The sequence below is a fragment of the Corticium candelabrum genome, chromosome 1, assembly GCF_963422355.1.
Source record: "Corticium candelabrum chromosome 1, ooCorCand1.1, whole genome shotgun sequence".
NCBI lineage: Eukaryota > Metazoa > Porifera > Homoscleromorpha > Homosclerophorida > Plakinidae > Corticium > Corticium candelabrum.
Window position 1 is genome coordinate 4967352 of NC_085085.1, and position 15923 is coordinate 4983274.

Sequence of the window (15923 nt, forward strand, 5' to 3'; positions counted from 1 at the left end):
TAACTAAGCAAATTCTTGATGCAGTGAGAGCTCTGGCAGCGAAACGACAGACTCGTGACCAGGATATCTTTGTTGCGTACGGAATGGTTCACTCAGTAACTGAAAGAATTGAGGCAACAAGGCAAGATATAGACAACCGCTTTGACTTGTGGTATCAAGACATTCTGCGACTCGCAGACGGTATTGGATCCGTTGAGTCTGTTCCAAGAAAAACGAACTTACAGCGAAACCGAAGCAATACACGTAGTCAGAGCCCGACTGAGCACTACAAACGATCTGTTGCGATACCCCTCCTAGACTCCCTGCTTCTGCAGCTGCGCGAACGATTTAATGGTGATCAAGATAATATCCAAGCAGTTTTGTGTCTAGTGCCTACCCTTCTGGTTCGTTCTGATGTTGACCCAATGGAAAGAGTAGATGGAATGTTGCACTGGCAAACCGATCTTCCATTCTCGAAGTCTCTAGGAAGTGAAGTGAAAGGGTGGCAGTCAATATGGCAAGGCAACTACCAGGAAATGCAAGAAAGAAGGAAAAGAAGGCAAGAGTGCACGAAGGTCATACCTAACAACCTTCTCCTGGCCACGGGAGCCTCTGACTCTCAGATGTATCCGAATGTTTATCGTCTGCTATTGATAGCATGTACATTGCCTATTACAAGTGCAGAAGCGGAGAGATCATTTTCTCTGCTGAGGAGACTGAAGACTTATGCGAGATCTACCATGGCAGAAGAGCGTCTTGCCGACCTAGCAGTTATCGCCATGCATTACAAAGAGCGGGCACCGGTAGACGAAGTTTGTTACGCTTTTGTACAAAATCATCCACGGAGAGTGTTCCTTCCGTCTTTGTTTAAAAGAGATTTTAACTGCACCATAATTTACTTAACATTTATGTAGCAGTAGTATAGGCATGATGCTGCAGTTAGACTCTGTTAAACAGTTTTGATGATTTAGGGAGTTTATAGCATGCATAACACATGCATTGCTAAAGATATGTTGCCATAGTGGTTTCCATTTACTTTAGCTAAGGTCTATGTAAGCTATTATTTGCACTTCTGACAATACAAGCGAAATTACTGAAGTGGGCGTGGTCTATCCAAATCTGCAACCCCCTCTTTGAAAAATCCTGGATCCGCGCCTGGAGCGCAATGCTAACACTCGTCGTGGATGGGCGTTCCTACAATCGGGACAAACCTCTCGAGATTCAGTGTCGTAACAATAGTGTAAACATCCCTATTCATTTCTCTAAATAGGGCGCAACATTTTTATGTACCGTTTACATAGTCATGGATCGAGGAACTCGAATACCTCTTGCACTTGTACGAACAAAGTCATATCAGTGCGGCGGCGCTCGACAGCGCATTGCGCGTTCTGGACCCACTAAGGAGCTCAAATATATATAATATAGTATATATTTATATATTTTATAGGTTCTACCAGGAACTAGCCGTACCATCTCAACTACATCCCGCTAATATCATTTTATCATTGCTACGCCACAGTCTAGTAGAGAGTTGCTGATGGAAATGACGAACAGATTGGCTAATTGAAACATTATGTTCAAATGAAGCTCTACCTGCTATGATCTTGAGCACTTGAAGGCTAGAAGCTGTCCAAAAACCCAGAGTCTCAACCACGAGCGGATGAAAAATGCAGCCTGTGCTGGGCACATTTAGGTGATGTCGTTCGTCCTTCTCCATCTCTTCAGCTTCAGATGCTGCACCTGAATGGCTTGCTGCTTGAATGAGAAAAGACGGTTGTAAAGAGCTTCGTACCGATAAGTCAAAGTAGGCAGTGTAGTATCGAGACTCGTGTATTTGCACTCTACACTGTCTAACTCAACAAAGTCCGCCAAAATCAACTTAGTCTTCTCTACTGCGCAGGCGCCCCAAGACGCCACCCCCAAAACAACCCTAAACTATTACACCCCATTCCCTCTAAATTTTCTAAGTTTCCACATTACTACCCTACAGATCCAGTCTCTCTGGAGGTCTCGAAATCCGTGCGGAACGCCGGAGGACAGGCGGAACGTCGGCAGCTCCCATTTCCAATTGCTGATCAGCCTCGGTCTCTGCTTGTTCTGTTTGCTGATGTTCGGTGACATCCGGAGCATTCGTTGCTGTTGACAATCTTGTGCTCTCTTCTCCTTGCTGTTGGTCTACCCCAATGTTGGGACTGTCCTCCATCATTGCTTGTCTCTCTGGACTTTTAGTCTCTGTCGTTCTCTGTCGAACGTGATCCATGTGCCGCTTGACTAACCGTCCGTCCTCTAACCTCACTCTGAAAGATAAGGGTCCCGTCTGACTCTCAATCATGCCTGCTAACCAATCCTGGCCCCTGCCAAAGTTACGCACAAACACTGTTTGTCCCGTCTCCAGATTCCGGTAACTGCAAGATTTGTCATGATCCTTTCTTTGTTGCTCTTGTGCTTCACTTTTCTTTCTTGCCAGGTCCGGATGTAGTAAGTCCAGGCAGCTTCTTCATCTCCGTTCCATCAGAATCACAGCTGGCGCCTCCCCTGTTGTCGCATGTGGTGTGATTCTGTACCAAAAACGAAATTCATCCAGCTTCGTTTCCAATGTTTCCTGTTCGTTTTCCATTCGCTTCATGGCTGCCTTGAATGTTTGAACCGCCCTCTCAGCCAGCCCATTAGAGGACGGGTGGTAGGGTGCAGTTGTTATATGCACAATTCCCTTGCCCTTCATGAAGTTTCCAAATTCTTGACTCGTAAAGGCAGAGCCATTATCACTTACCATGAGTTCAGGTAGTCCGTGGGTTGCAAAAATAAACTGTAGCACCCGAATGGTAGGTCCAGTTGCGGGGGAACTCAGTGTTTTACTTCCAACCATTTAGAGTACGCATCTGACAGTATAACGAACCATCGTCCCAAGAATGGCCCAGCAAAGTCGATATGTAATCTCGACCACGCATGTTCTGGCTGTGTCCAAGGGTTAAGAGGCGCTTTTGGTGGTGATCGCTGATGCTCTTGGCATGTCCCGGAAGATTTTGCTATCTTCTCTATATTAGTATCCAATCCCGGCCACCAAATGTAGCTTCTTGCTAGGCTTTTCATTCTAGATACCCCCGGGTGAGACACATGTAATTCCTCCAACACCCTCGGCCACGCCTTCTGAGGTATAACGACTGGCGACCCCCACAGTACACAACCACCCGAGACACTTAGCTCGTGTCGGCGATTCCAGTAATGTCAAAGCTCGGAATCTACTTCTCTCGGCCATCCACTCAACACATAATGCCTGACAGTTTGCCAGTTGTCCATCTCTGTCTGTAAATTGCCGAAGTTGTACAGTTGTTATCGGTCTGGCAGAGGTCATTTACAAGATGTGCAGTGATAGCACCGATTCACTAGGATCCTCTGTCACTTCTGGTTTAACAGACAAAGGTAACCGACTGAGTGCATCGGCGTTGGCATTTGTCGTCCCTGGTCGATAACGTAGTTTATACTGATAGCCAGACAACATTATTGCCCAACGCTGCATGCGACCTGATGCCATCAACGGCACGCCTTTATTCTCTCCTAACAATGAGACCAATGGCTTGTGATCGGTAAGGATTGCAAGTGCTCTTCCACTCAAGTATTGGTGGAACTTCTTCACACCGAACAGCAATGCGAGTGCTTCGCGGTCTATCTGCACATATCTCCTTTCTGCTTCAGCCAAGCTCCTAGATGAGAAAGCGATTGGTCGCTCGGTACCGTCGCTTAGTCTGTGTGAAAGCACGGCTCCTACCCCGTACGGTGAGGCATCACAGGCTACGATGACTTCCTTCCTTGGGTCAAAATGTATCATCACTTGACTAGACTGGAGAGCCTCCTTCGCTCGTCTGAAAGCTTCCTTATGCTCATCTTTCCACTGCCAACGTACGTTCTGGCGCAAAAGCTGGTACAGTGGAGCCAGCCTTGAAGCCAGCTTCGGTAAAAACCGGCCATAGTAATTAATCATACCCAAGAAGAATCGTAATTTCGTAACATTTTTGGGTTCAGGTGCAGCTTGAATAGCCATCACTTTCTTCTTGTCTGGTGCTAGCCCCTGACTGTTGATAGTATGGCCTAAGTAACTAATTTCTTTCTGCAAAAACGCGCACTTAGCCAGCTTTAGTCGAAATCCCGAGTTGGCTAGGCGTTGTAATGCCATTTCTAGGTTTTGCAAGTGTTCCTCCAGACAACGTCCTGTCACTAGAATATCGTCTAAATAGACCACTGTCATGAGAATATCCTGAAGGAGAGTGTCCATTACCCTTTGAAAAATGGCTGGACCCGAGGCCACCCCAAAAGGTAGGCGTTTGTACTTGAACAACCCCAAGTGAGTATTTATAACTACGTACTTCTGCGACGTCTCATCCAGCGCCATTTGCTGATAAGCTTGGCTCAGATCTAACTTGGTGAACAACTGACCTCCAGCTAAAGAGGCAAATATATCATTGATCTCTGGCAATGGTTATTTCTCACAAGGAGCAGCCTGGCTAATCGTCAACATAAAGCCGCCGCATATCCTGACCGAATTGTTCTTTTTTGGAACCGGTACTACTGGAGCAGCCCAATCAGAGAATCGAACGGCTTCTATAATCGTCTCGTTTCAACCGTCTCAACTCCTGTTCGACTAGCTCTGTGTACGCATATGGTACAGGTCCAGGCTTGAAAAACCGAGGTGCGGTATCTGCTCTCACTGCTATCGATGCTGTTGCTCCCTCCAGTAGTCCCATCTTCTCCTTGAATACTTTCTGGTATTTGGTGATGAGGTCCTTATGTTGAATCCTTCCTTCCTCGTGTGATGTTCTACCAGTGATATGGAGATGGAATTCCCATTTCAGTTTTAGGTTCTGCATCCAGTTTCTGCAAACAAATTTGGACCCTTGCCTTTGACAATGATCAATGGCAGGGAAGCCACTTGCTGTCCATATCTCACTTTCACATCTGTTTCACCAACCAAAGTTAGTGATTTCCCTGAATATGTCTGTAATTGTACTTGTGGCAAACCGAGGGCCTTCCGTTTAGACCATAATGCTTTGAAAGTAACTTCATTCACCAGAGTTACCGCTGCCCCAGTGTCTATCTCTATCTCCACCTTCTGCTGATTAATCACAACTTCTATCTTGAGTGGCTTCACTTCATTGCCACGCCCCACTATGTGTACAGCGTTCATTGCCGTCTCTAACATTTCTTCTGATTCCTGGAAATCCTTTTCTTGGTTTATTTGGTGGGCCGCCTTTGATTCTCCTTGTTGATTTGACTGACTTCGGCACGCTCTCGCAATATGGCTCTGCTTCTTGCACTTCCAAGCCCGTAGGCTGGGGGGGGTGCACTGGGTGCACGTGCACCCTCCCCAGACCCGTTCACGGAAGAAGTCCGGGCTAGTAGGCAAAAGGACTCCGAGGGATGTGTTGGAACTCCAAAGTACGTGACAGATATTTGGCTATCCTGTCTGCTACCTGATAACGTGGAGAAGTGTGTGTTCGTCACAGTGACAGTAGATGAGACGGGCTCAGGAAAAAGGTAGAAAAAGGAGGCAAGCAGCGGCTACGTGTCAACGGCTGGACAGTTTTCTAGTTCCGAAAAGGGCACGTGATCAACTTGTGACTCCTGATCCAGATTTTACACAGCTGGTTGCAGTAGACGATCAACTAACACCGACTTCCAGTGAGTGCTGTAGTGGTAGTGTAGAAAGAGTAGGGTCGTCCTCTACCGCCACGCATGTCGAGTCTTTGCGCAACACATGCTGTGAAGTTTACGACAACGAGGCTCAGCGTGCAGCCGTCGCAGGAGGCAATCAGCAATGCCATCATGCTAATACTTCTGATCATGATTTAGTGGATGATATTGGCAAATTGTTTTTCAAAGCCAAGTCTCCTGTCGATTTCTGCAAGTCCATGCAGGCTCTGGGTGCTGCGGAGAAGTACAACCTACTGACAAATCACAAAAAGCCTCGTGCCGACCAAGTTTTTCCTCCGACATGTATTGGTGGCCGCAACCGAGCTTTTCGTCCAGTTTGGCTATCAGAACACCCGTGGATGGTTTACAGCGAGCGAGTGGATGGTGTCTTTTGCATTGCTTGTGGAATTTTCGTTGCTAAAGTGTCCAAGGGGAAGTTTGTATGCAAGCCTTTTCGTGATTGGAACAAGAAAGGAGAAAAAGCAAAGGAGCACGAGCAGTGCTTATACCATCATCAAGCCATTGAGCAAGCTGACAACTTCAAGCGAACCTTGGAGAATCCAGATACTACCATTACTGCACAGTCGGACACCCGCAGGGCGGCCAATGTCGCGCGTAATCGTGCTGTCCTGAAGTCCATTGCTTCTGCTGTGTTGTACTGCGCCAGACAGTGCATTGCTTTACGTGGAGACGCAGAGAGTGTGGAATCACCTGGAAATCCAGGTAATTTTCTTTCTTTGCTGAGGCTACTGGCAGTGCACGATGAAGAGTTAAGAAGGCACCTGGAAATTCCTAAAATGCGATGTGCAACTTATCTTTCTCCTCAAACACAAAATGAGCTGATTAAAGTCATGGGAAAGCACATCCTCTTACAGGGAATAATAGGTGATTTGACAGCTGCGCCCTTTTACGCCATCCTTGCTGACGAGGTAACTTCGCATAACGTTGAGCATCTTGCCATCTGCGCCAGGTTTGTTGACAGAAGTACTAAAGAGGTCAGAGAAGAGTTTTTAACGTTTTTGAAGTTGGACAGAATTACTGGGGAGCGGATTTCAGATGGTATCTTTGGCTTTCTGGAAGAGAATAACATACCACTTGCTACTATGCGTGGTCAGGGCTACGACGGCGCCAGCAACATGTCTTCAGATCGAGTGGGTGTCCAGGCCAGGATTAGACATAAAGCTCCTTTAGCCACCTACGTACACTGCAGTGGCCACTGCCTTAACCTTGTGATAAGCAAGTCATGTGCTCTTCCAGAAGTACGTAATGTGATCGATTGCGTTAAAAAATGCAGCCGTTTCTTTCTCAATAGTCCAAAGAGAAGTGGTGTTCTAGAAATGATCATCAACCACAATGTGGTCAATGAAGAGAGGAGGAAGCCACTGATCGATCTGTGCAAGACGCGATGGGCTGAGCGGCATTCGGCTTATCAGCACTTCTACCAAGGGTACGTATTTGTGATCGAAGCTCTAGAGATGATAGCTTTCCGCTATCACTTGGAGAAATATGGGGCTACGTATGCTGACTGGGACTATGCAGGCCGCAATGAAGCACAGCAGATTCTGGCCAGTGTTACTTCCTTTCAGTTTGTTGTTGTGTTTGTGACGATATATCAGTACTTATCACACCTTTCGGGCATTACCGTAAAGCTGCAGAGCAAAGCTGTTGATATCGTGAAAGCGCATAACATGATATCTGAAATTGTGAGGACCTACAACAGCGAGCGCGCAAATGTTGAAAGCAGCTTTTCTCAAATCTACAAAGTTAGTTCAGACATGGCGAAAAAGGTTGGAAGTACAATTGCAATGCCTCGCATTGCAGCAAGGCAACAAAATCGCAGCAATATTCCAGCTGCTTCTGTTCAAGAGTATTTCCAGAGAAATGTTGCAATTCCCTTTCTTGATCATGTAATTATTAGCATCAACCGGCAGTTCTCAAAGTCGGCAGTCACAGCCATTTCCCTACTTGGTCTTGTACCAAGTATCTTATGTTCGCAAGATGTCAACCTGGAAGAGGCGCTGATCAAGTACAGAGATGATCTGCCATCGCCTGAATTGATGGACGCGGAACTCAGGCGCTGGAGGAACAGGTATATGGCGATGCTCCCTGAGAAGAGACCGTGCTCACCAGCAAAAGCCATCAAAGAATGTGACGCCATTGACTTCCCAAACATCTCAGTTCTTTTGACCATCGCCTGTACCATACCTGTCACCTCGTGTGAATGTGAGAGAAGCGCCAGTGCTTTACGACGCCTAAACAACTATATGCGCGCATCCATGGCTAAGGACAGATTGTCTCATCTTGCTCTCCTTCACATCCACTACGATGTACCAATAGATCTTGACAACGTAGTCGATTATTATGCTCGCCTTCACCCTCGCAGACTCGAACTTGACTCGGTACTGTTACACTAATGTTTTCTGCTAACTCTAAGTCTTACATATACAATTATGAATACAGATACGTATTATTAGATAATGCCCGCGCAATTGCAAATACAATTATGTGAACTAAGTATACAAACACAATTTTAACCATGTTTCCAAAGTGGTGAATCCACAAAAAACTTTAGCGCAGTGCGATTACATTTAATTGAAACCACATAGACTTTGTTGGCAAATGCACCCCCCCCCACTCCTGCGACCAGCCTACGGGCCTGACTTCATACACTCTGCTGTCTGGAAACGGTATGGCTTGGAAGATGCCAACCCAAACAACGAGCACACTTACTCTTTTCTGGTGTATGGTCTCTCCTACTTGATATCTGATGTACTGCCACTGGTGCTTGAGTTGCTGTTGATGTAAGACGTACCCCCTTGTTGCATTTCTAGCGAATTTTTTGCAGCTGTTTCCATCGCTCGGGCAATCCGTAGGGCGTTCTCAAATGTCAAGTTGTCTTCTTGCAAGAGTCTCCGCTGGATCTTCTCTTCATTTATCCCACACAGCAGTCTGTCTCTTAGCATGTCTGAGAGAGCATCCCCAAAGGCACAGTCTGTCGATAATCGACGCAATTCCGTCACGAAATCCGCCACAGACTCAACTTCTTTCCTGTTCAAACTGTTAAATCTAAACCGTTGTAGAATAACAGAAGGCTTTGGTCTCACGTGATCTTGAACTCTCTTGACGATGTCGTCATATTCGACTGCATCCGATGTCTGCGGCGCGAGAAGGTTGCAGATGAGTTTGTACGTTTGAGCGCCATATACGCTCAACAACACTGCCTTCCGTTGGCCTTTGTCAGTCACCTTGTTCGCCGTGAAGTAAAACCCTAGTCGTTCGACGTAGTGTTCCCATTCATCTTGAGTTCCATCAAAGGACCCCACTTTCCCGATCGTCGATGTCATGTTTCGTTCTTTGCCTCGTCGCCAATATGTAGTATCGAGACTCGTGTATTGGCACTCTACACTGTCTAACTCAACAGAGTACGCCAAAACCAACTTAGTCTTCTCTACTACGCAGGCGCCCCATGACGCCTTCCCCCAAAACAACCCTAAACTATTACAGGCAGGCAAACCGCGCTCGAAATCGGGATGGTAAACATCTCCTGGTCTTGTTTCCTTGCTACTGCTACATCTTGCCTCCCTACGACAACGAGAATTATCTGTAAGTAGTGCATTATACACCACTTTACATAGAGCATCATGACGTTTTGTTGCGACGCTTTGTCCTTGATTACATCCCAGTAGATGGTCCCCAAACTTATCAACTGTGTTACCACAAGGGCAGCGCTTGGAGTTTGGGAATGGGAAAATTGGGATGCCCAACCAAATCCGTAATGGAACACTAAACTCTCTTTTTGGGCATGGACAGGCCAAGGTTCGGGTTTGGTACTGGCCGTAGCCATGCCTCAGTGTGTTGACCAGAAATGGTATTTAGTCGAGCTCGATCCCTTATGCTCGCTGAGTCTTTGAGTAATGACCATAACGCAAAGCCCAACAGAAGTTGTAACTGATGCTGACTGGTGGAATCAATTTTGTGGTTGTTATCTGGTAAATGAAGCTGCAAGAAATCTTGGGCCGTAGTCTCACCTGGGACCACAATCACCTGGCCCTCATTGGAATATGACATGTCGCACTGGCTGTTCATGGACAGAAGGTAAGATGCCAAGTGACGAGAAGAGTTACAACTGGCAAGATTGGCTGCGGGGTGACATCGAGAAGATTCCCTCAAACACAAGCCACCTAGGCAAATGGGGAGTGTTAGCTTGTTGCCATGAGCTTTCTGATAAGGAACAATCAATTATTGATTCCAGAGTCTTCCGTAGATTGATGTCAAAAGGCTGAAATTGGCCAAGACCTCTGTCAGGTGGGACAGTCCTGAGTATGTGGTTTAGTTTGCACAAAAACAAACAAGATCTCAGTAAAAGTAATTCTACCTAAGGGTCTTCCATATCTTGCAGGCGTTGTTGACTTTCCCAGATCTTGTCAGTACGAGTTGAAAGGCTGGTATTGAAAAAGTTCTCAGATCCCCAGAGAGGAGAGCCCAGAAAATCAGCACCACCTTTTGTCTCGACGACTCGTTTCACATCTGACGGAAATTTTGGAAAGGATTGGTCTCCAGAAGGCCAGAAAATCTCACATTTGGACATATTTAACTGAAGACCATATTTAAGCTCTTTGGATTTCATCTGCTCTAAGAGTGAAGCTACTTTCTAATATATATATATATACATAAGCCATGTAGCCCGTTCTTCGATCGGGCCAATAAATTAAGTTTATTAACACAATTCTAGCGTCTAGACTCTTGGGGCATAATAAAATTCGATTATCTAAGCGAAGACACCCATGGACGACGATAAAGTGGAGATCCGTTATTCGAGCATTGAGTTTCACGGCAGAAATTCTTTGGAAAATGCTTCAAGCAGTAGTTGTCAATCATGCATGTTCCGTGGATCATGTTGGCCATGACATCACCAACAAAGTAAATTTGAGCAAATTTAGCAGTAGAATTTTTTGGAGGAGCAAGACTTCCGATAGGATGATAGATTTGTCTCTAAACTTTGAAACAGGGATTCCAACCGGTGCGAGCTTTAATTTCATCGCATCCAAAGGACGTCATCTGAAAAGCCAAGTTATACGCTCGCGTGTTTGAGAGGAAATGTTGCGCTTCAACCGATTGTTCCAAAAGGAGCGCGACCAATGGGGTAAGCGGTTTTGGTATGGCGGCCAACAAAACTTTTCCGCCACTGCAGCAGGTGCCTGGTGGTTCCTTCTTCCATGTCAGTGCTTCGCAATGTTTGCACTTGATGTTCATTTTGCCAATGTTGTTAGGAGTAGGCTTCAGTGTAAGATATCTAACGTTTAGTAAATGACGGCGACATGCAAGATAGAGGAGAACCTGTACGCCAAAGGACTGCTTGTGGTATTGCTATAACTATGATTTTTCATAAGCATTGATGACGGTATGCATTGCCTACATAGACACAGTTCAAAAGGAGACAACTTGGTTAGAAAGTATAAGACTATTTAAGAAGTACGTGATTATTGACGCACGTGCTAAGCGCGTGTTGAGAAAGACAGCGGTGCTTATCGTTAACTCTTTCCAGGGCCAGATCGAGGAATTTTTAAAAGAGGGTGTTTACATGGTAGCAGATATTTATAGCATTACTAATTTTCTCTTTTCTAATAAAATTATATGAAATTATTGAACTACGCCTATTGGAAAGAGGGGGTTGCAACTCCCTAAACCCCCTCTTTGGATCCGGCCCTGCTTTCGTTGACTGGAGAAAACGTTTTAGTAGTAGCTTTTTCGATCCGTCGACAGGCACTGCGCTGGCGCTGTAAGTCAAGCCGGCGAGTATAGCTTCGTTATCTTTTTTCTGTCGCAGTGATGACTTTCGTCGCTTTGCCTTTGACGAAATAGCAGACAGAGAGCGCTTTTTGGGAGGCATTTTGACAGTCTACAGGCGGGTTTGCTGTAAGGACAACTTTTTGTCGCGCTTTAGTCAAAACAGCAGAGCGTTTGTGACGTCACAATATGTGACGCAACAATGAGTAGACATAGGAGTACAGATGAACGCCAGCAACGCCTAGGTATATATAGGACACAGACTACCGAAAACGTCACCAGTTGCTATTACAAACTGAGAAAAGGCCGCATGCTAAAAGAGAAGCGAGAAAGTGCAGCGGTTTGCGAGCGCATAGGGAACAACCTTTTTGTGACGTAAGGATTTCAAAAAAACGCCAACACAAAGCAAAGTACAGGGTACTGGCTACCGCGAAGAGCACCAGTTGCTTTACGAAAGTAGAGAAGGTTATGTGCTAAAGGAGGGGCGGAAAGGAATAGCAGTTTGTAAGAAATTACGATACAAAAATTCAAAATGGCTGCGTCAATGGGCCTATTTTCCTTTGTATGTATGTATGTATGTATGTATGTATGTATGTATGTATGTATGTATGTATGTATGTATGTATGTGGCTCAATTGGTTAGAGTGTGCAGTTGGAGATTGGCAACATCCGGAACCTTCGGGTTAGAGTTTGAGTGCGGGAGGGTCACATACATAAATTCCCTTGGGCAAGGAACTAACATACAATTGCCTCTCTCTCCGGAGTGTCAGTTCTGTCCAGCAAGTATGAAGTATGAATAATGAAGTATGCAGTACAGCAAGTACGACGTACCTAGGGACATAATAGAGTGACTGTTGAGAGTATAGCAAGTTTAGTCATTACAGTATCGAACCTGGGCCTTAGAGGCTTTTGTAAAAAAATGTATGTATGTATATGTGTACGATATAGCTACCACAGATGTTAATTACCCGTGGCAAAGTTTCGCTTCGTATTCGCAACGAATTCGACAGTTAACTTAATTAAACGATAGCCGTCGCGAACACGACTCGTTAGCCGAAGCGATTCGAAGCGTAGTTACTCCTGGATTTAACTGTGACTTTACAGCGAATGCATCTCGGGTTCTCCGTAAATGACAGCGAGTTCGCGTTGGACTCGCGACAAAAACGCAGCTAATACGTTTCGTTCTCGCTTAGTGCACGCTTTCGATTCGCCGCCATTTCGACTTCCATATTCTCGCATGTTGCTCACCCAGAATTGCCATAGAACTAGCCTTGATGCTATATTAAAGTTAGAATACCTCCATAATTATATAATCAAGATCTGCAAATGCTATCATCCTGAAATTATTCCTGTTATAGTCTAACTCAAACATAATTCTAATTTGCTATAGAGCTTTTGGCAACTAGCAAACACTTGTCTGTGATGGCCTTTGTCATTTTCTGCCATGCATCCTTTTCTGTTTCTCCCTCGTGTATTGGGAACTTTTGAAAACAATGGCCTGCAATGCACAAAAATTATTGAAACAAAGCAGTATCGAAGCCTGATGCAATCATATTACTTCTTATGGCTTCGATCTTTCTAGGGTCTAGTGCCTCTCTGGGGAGTCTCTAGACCCACACACAGTTGAACGTCTTAGGCAATCCTGATTGAACAAGATATCAACAAGATTGAGGGCCAACAAAGACCTCCTACCAGCCTTCATGACGGCTCTGGTAACAGCCAACTTACTGGCCCTCACATTAGGGCTTGGATCACCAATATAAACTTTTACAAATACGTAAAATCAAAGGGCAGTTTGGTTCAATAGACACTCAACAATGTTCCCAACCTCTTTCTGAAATGTCACAGGCATCTATTTCTTGTTCCTCTTGCTTGGGTTTGTCTCTCTTCAAAGACAAAACAAATAGTTAAGATTTATTTGGAAAATCCTCCAAGCAAACCATTACTTCTGCAGAATCCAAAAGACTGATGATCTTGTCCAGTCGTCTCATGACACCCACCATGTCTTTGTGCAATGTTGGAATGAGGTCTTTGGATACCTCTCTCGTGCCAAGCTAAAACACACAAGTAATATGTAATGCATCTGACACAAGGTAGGATACAACTTTAGATCATATCAACTTTGAATTAAGGAATAGATTAATGCAAATACATACCAGTCTGCTAAACACAATTTTCTACAGAACACACTGTATCCAACAAATCACCAGTACCATTTTGACTGTAACTTGAGATAAGTATAAACATATATCATATCAAAGAGTTGATCATGTTTCTATTACACGTGGTCGACACATGAAGTGATCTACTAGTAGGTATACCCTGTTGCTGACTTCCTTTGACTAGAAAATGCTGGAATAGCACGTTTACACATGCATATATCTTCATTGTATGTACAATAACATATCCATACATAAACTGTACAGATCCATCATAAAGTAGATTGTCAAACATTGAAAGGATCTCTTATGTCTTCTATAGTTTACCATGACGTATAAAATTTTGAGTTTGAAATCTTAAAAAGTGCAGTAATCACAGCACATAACTGAAGAACACAACCATCCAAATCACTAGATTTAGAACTAACAGACATTACTAATCACTATCCACCCACCCATCCATACACTCTAGTACATGATCTACACTTCAATCTCTACACAGACAGCTGCATACTTTACATGTATTTGCTCTGTACGAATATGGATTCAACCTTACATCAGCTGATTCTGCAGTCACTTCCGGATTATCATAATCTTCAGAATGTGTCTAACAAATTCTTAAAATTTGATTAAGATATATGAATACACAACAGTTGACCTACCATGCTCGATGTAGTCTCCCGTAGCCAGACCATCTCCGCCTTCTGGAGATCTCGGGAAAGATGTAGGCGGAGATGGTCTGGATGATGAATCTTTACTTTGGCACACTCTTGCCTTACACAAGAAACAGAAGATTTCAACTTTATAATAAGTGTATTAAATATTTGAATTTTGATTGTAAACACACCTTTAATATAAGAATCAAAAGGCTTTTCATTAGTTGATTCCACCTTCCGTTTTCTTTGCTAGCATGCAGAAGTAGCAAATGTCAGTAGCCCTAAAGGAAATTTGCACAATCAAGTTATCACCTCAGCAGCTGGTTTTATTTCAGAAGAATCCTGTTTCTATCTTCTGAGCTGTGGCCTTTATCATGACATCAGCCTTTTTTGCGTTTGTTACTTGCTTGCATAGCTTCACGTTCCTTGATAGCAGCTACACTGATCAACTTCAGTTTGCAACTATATACCATGTCTGAATGTCCTACAGATCGATCTCAGTCTAGGTCTATTCGCCGTTTGGCTGGAAACTGGTGGTGTCCTGCACAAAAAATAGTTACAAATAAACTTGTCAGAAGATGATCCAGCAAGCCCTGATCGATGCACTATAAGTGGAGCCCCATTTGGACATCTCAGTATATAATGTAAAGGTAATCCGCGCGAAGACAAGCCATCGTCAAAACCAAACTCCACACCATGACAGGACGGGCTTCTAGATCTTACTGTGTGATGAGTCGTTTCCTTCCACAACTGTCGCCTCGTAGTACTCTCTGTTTGGACTCCAGTAAGCCAGGACGCTGCTTCCTTCTCTTAGTGAGCTGAAGACCACCTCTTGTTCACCGTCAGTCCGCAACCTCCATACTTTAGACTCAGACACGTGCCCGTCGCTGTTCCCCATCCTCAGCAAATTCAACCAACACAGAGCTAACTGTGGCCGATTGATCGATTTTGTGCAAGCAAGAACAAGTGCACTATACGACTCGATCGTATGCTACGCACGAACACGTACCTTCCCTAGCAGGCAAGACTTAACTTAAAAGGGCACAGTCCAAATGTTGCGCGAGGAGAACGCCTCGGAATCCATCTTGAATTTTGTATACATTTTTCAAGTTCATCGAAATAAGCAACCTTTAAAAGACAAAGCTTAAATATTATAATAAGGTAGTACATTTTCTGTATTCTCACAAAAAACGAAGATGCGAACGCTTTGCAGTTCACAGTTTGAGTAGCCGTAGCAAATACAACACTAGCTTTGTAGACTCTGCAAAGACGGAACGCTTTAAATATAGCAGTTAGAGGTTAAAAAGCTGAATTTATCTGTTTTCGCATTCGTATATGCATGTGTGAGCTTCGAATAAATCCTGCACGTGACCAGAAGTATAACGTCTATTGCAATGTCGACGACATCCGCAAGAAGCCAGCGTCGGAAAATACAACTAGACGCAGAATACAAAATAGTAAGACTGGAACGATCTACTTACGACAGACTCCTCGCTTTGAGAGATCGCCTACGCTTGCCCAGTTTCAACTAGCTTGCCGAATTTCTTTTGAGGCGCGTACTCAACTGCAGGTTAGCTTGCTTGGTACTTCTGTATCAATTCACGAATAACAGTCAAAGCTTACGCTTTTTCAGCTGTCAGCCATTGTCCACTTCTCT

At 44.6% G+C, this 15923-nt stretch overlaps 3 protein-coding genes across 7 annotated transcripts in view; 1 reads left to right on the forward strand and 2 right to left on the reverse strand.

Annotated features, from left to right (window-relative positions):
• Positions 1-2476: 2476 nt before the first annotated feature.
• LOC134182655 (uncharacterized protein K02A2.6-like) lies at positions 2477-2845 on the reverse strand. The gene has a single exon (XM_062650117.1). The coding sequence runs from the start codon at positions 2843-2845 to the stop codon at positions 2477-2479; it is 369 nt and encodes a 122-aa protein (XP_062506101.1).
• A 2641-nt stretch (positions 2846-5486) lies between these two features.
• On the forward strand, positions 5487-8078 carry LOC134182845 (52 kDa repressor of the inhibitor of the protein kinase-like). Its single transcript, XM_062650315.1, has one exon. It carries the CDS (start codon positions 5487-5489, stop codon positions 8076-8078), a length of 2592 nt encoding a protein of 863 aa, XP_062506299.1.
• A 4648-nt stretch (positions 8079-12726) lies between these two features.
• The window catches only part of LOC134182122 (uncharacterized), an 8475-nt gene continuing 5278 nt past the window's right edge, over positions 12727-15923 (reverse strand). The window contains exons 3-13 of one of the 5 annotated variants that reach the window (XR_009970278.1): positions 15452-15923; positions 14990-15394; positions 14755-14807; positions 14579-14691; positions 14458-14515; positions 14273-14384; positions 14167-14217; positions 13398-13505; positions 13280-13337; positions 13010-13215; positions 12727-12949 (exon numbers count right to left, since the gene is read on the reverse strand). The exon at positions 15452-15923 is cut by the window's right edge and continues 1886 nt beyond it. Coding sequence is in view for 2 of the 5 variants with exons in the window: in XM_062649479.1 (XP_062505463.1) it covers positions 13037-13215; positions 13280-13337; positions 13398-13505; positions 14125-14217; positions 14273-14305 (471 nt within the window). In the remaining 3 variants the exon portion in view is untranslated. Of the gene's footprint in view, positions 12950-13009; positions 13216-13279; positions 13338-13397; positions 13506-14124; positions 14218-14272; positions 14385-14457; positions 14516-14578 lie in introns of all 5 variants that reach the window. The other 4 variants (XR_009970277.1, XR_009970276.1, XM_062649479.1 and 1 more) reach the window with 4 other exon arrangements.

Coding starts and splice junctions, on each gene's coding strand:
- LOC134182655 (XM_062650117.1), bottom strand. CDS start 2,845: ATGGTTGGAAGTAAAACACTGAGTTCCCCCGCAACTGGACCTACCATT.
- LOC134182845 (XM_062650315.1), top strand. CDS start 5,487: ATGAGACGGGCTCAGGAAAAAGGTAGAAAAAGGAGGCAAGCAGCGGCT.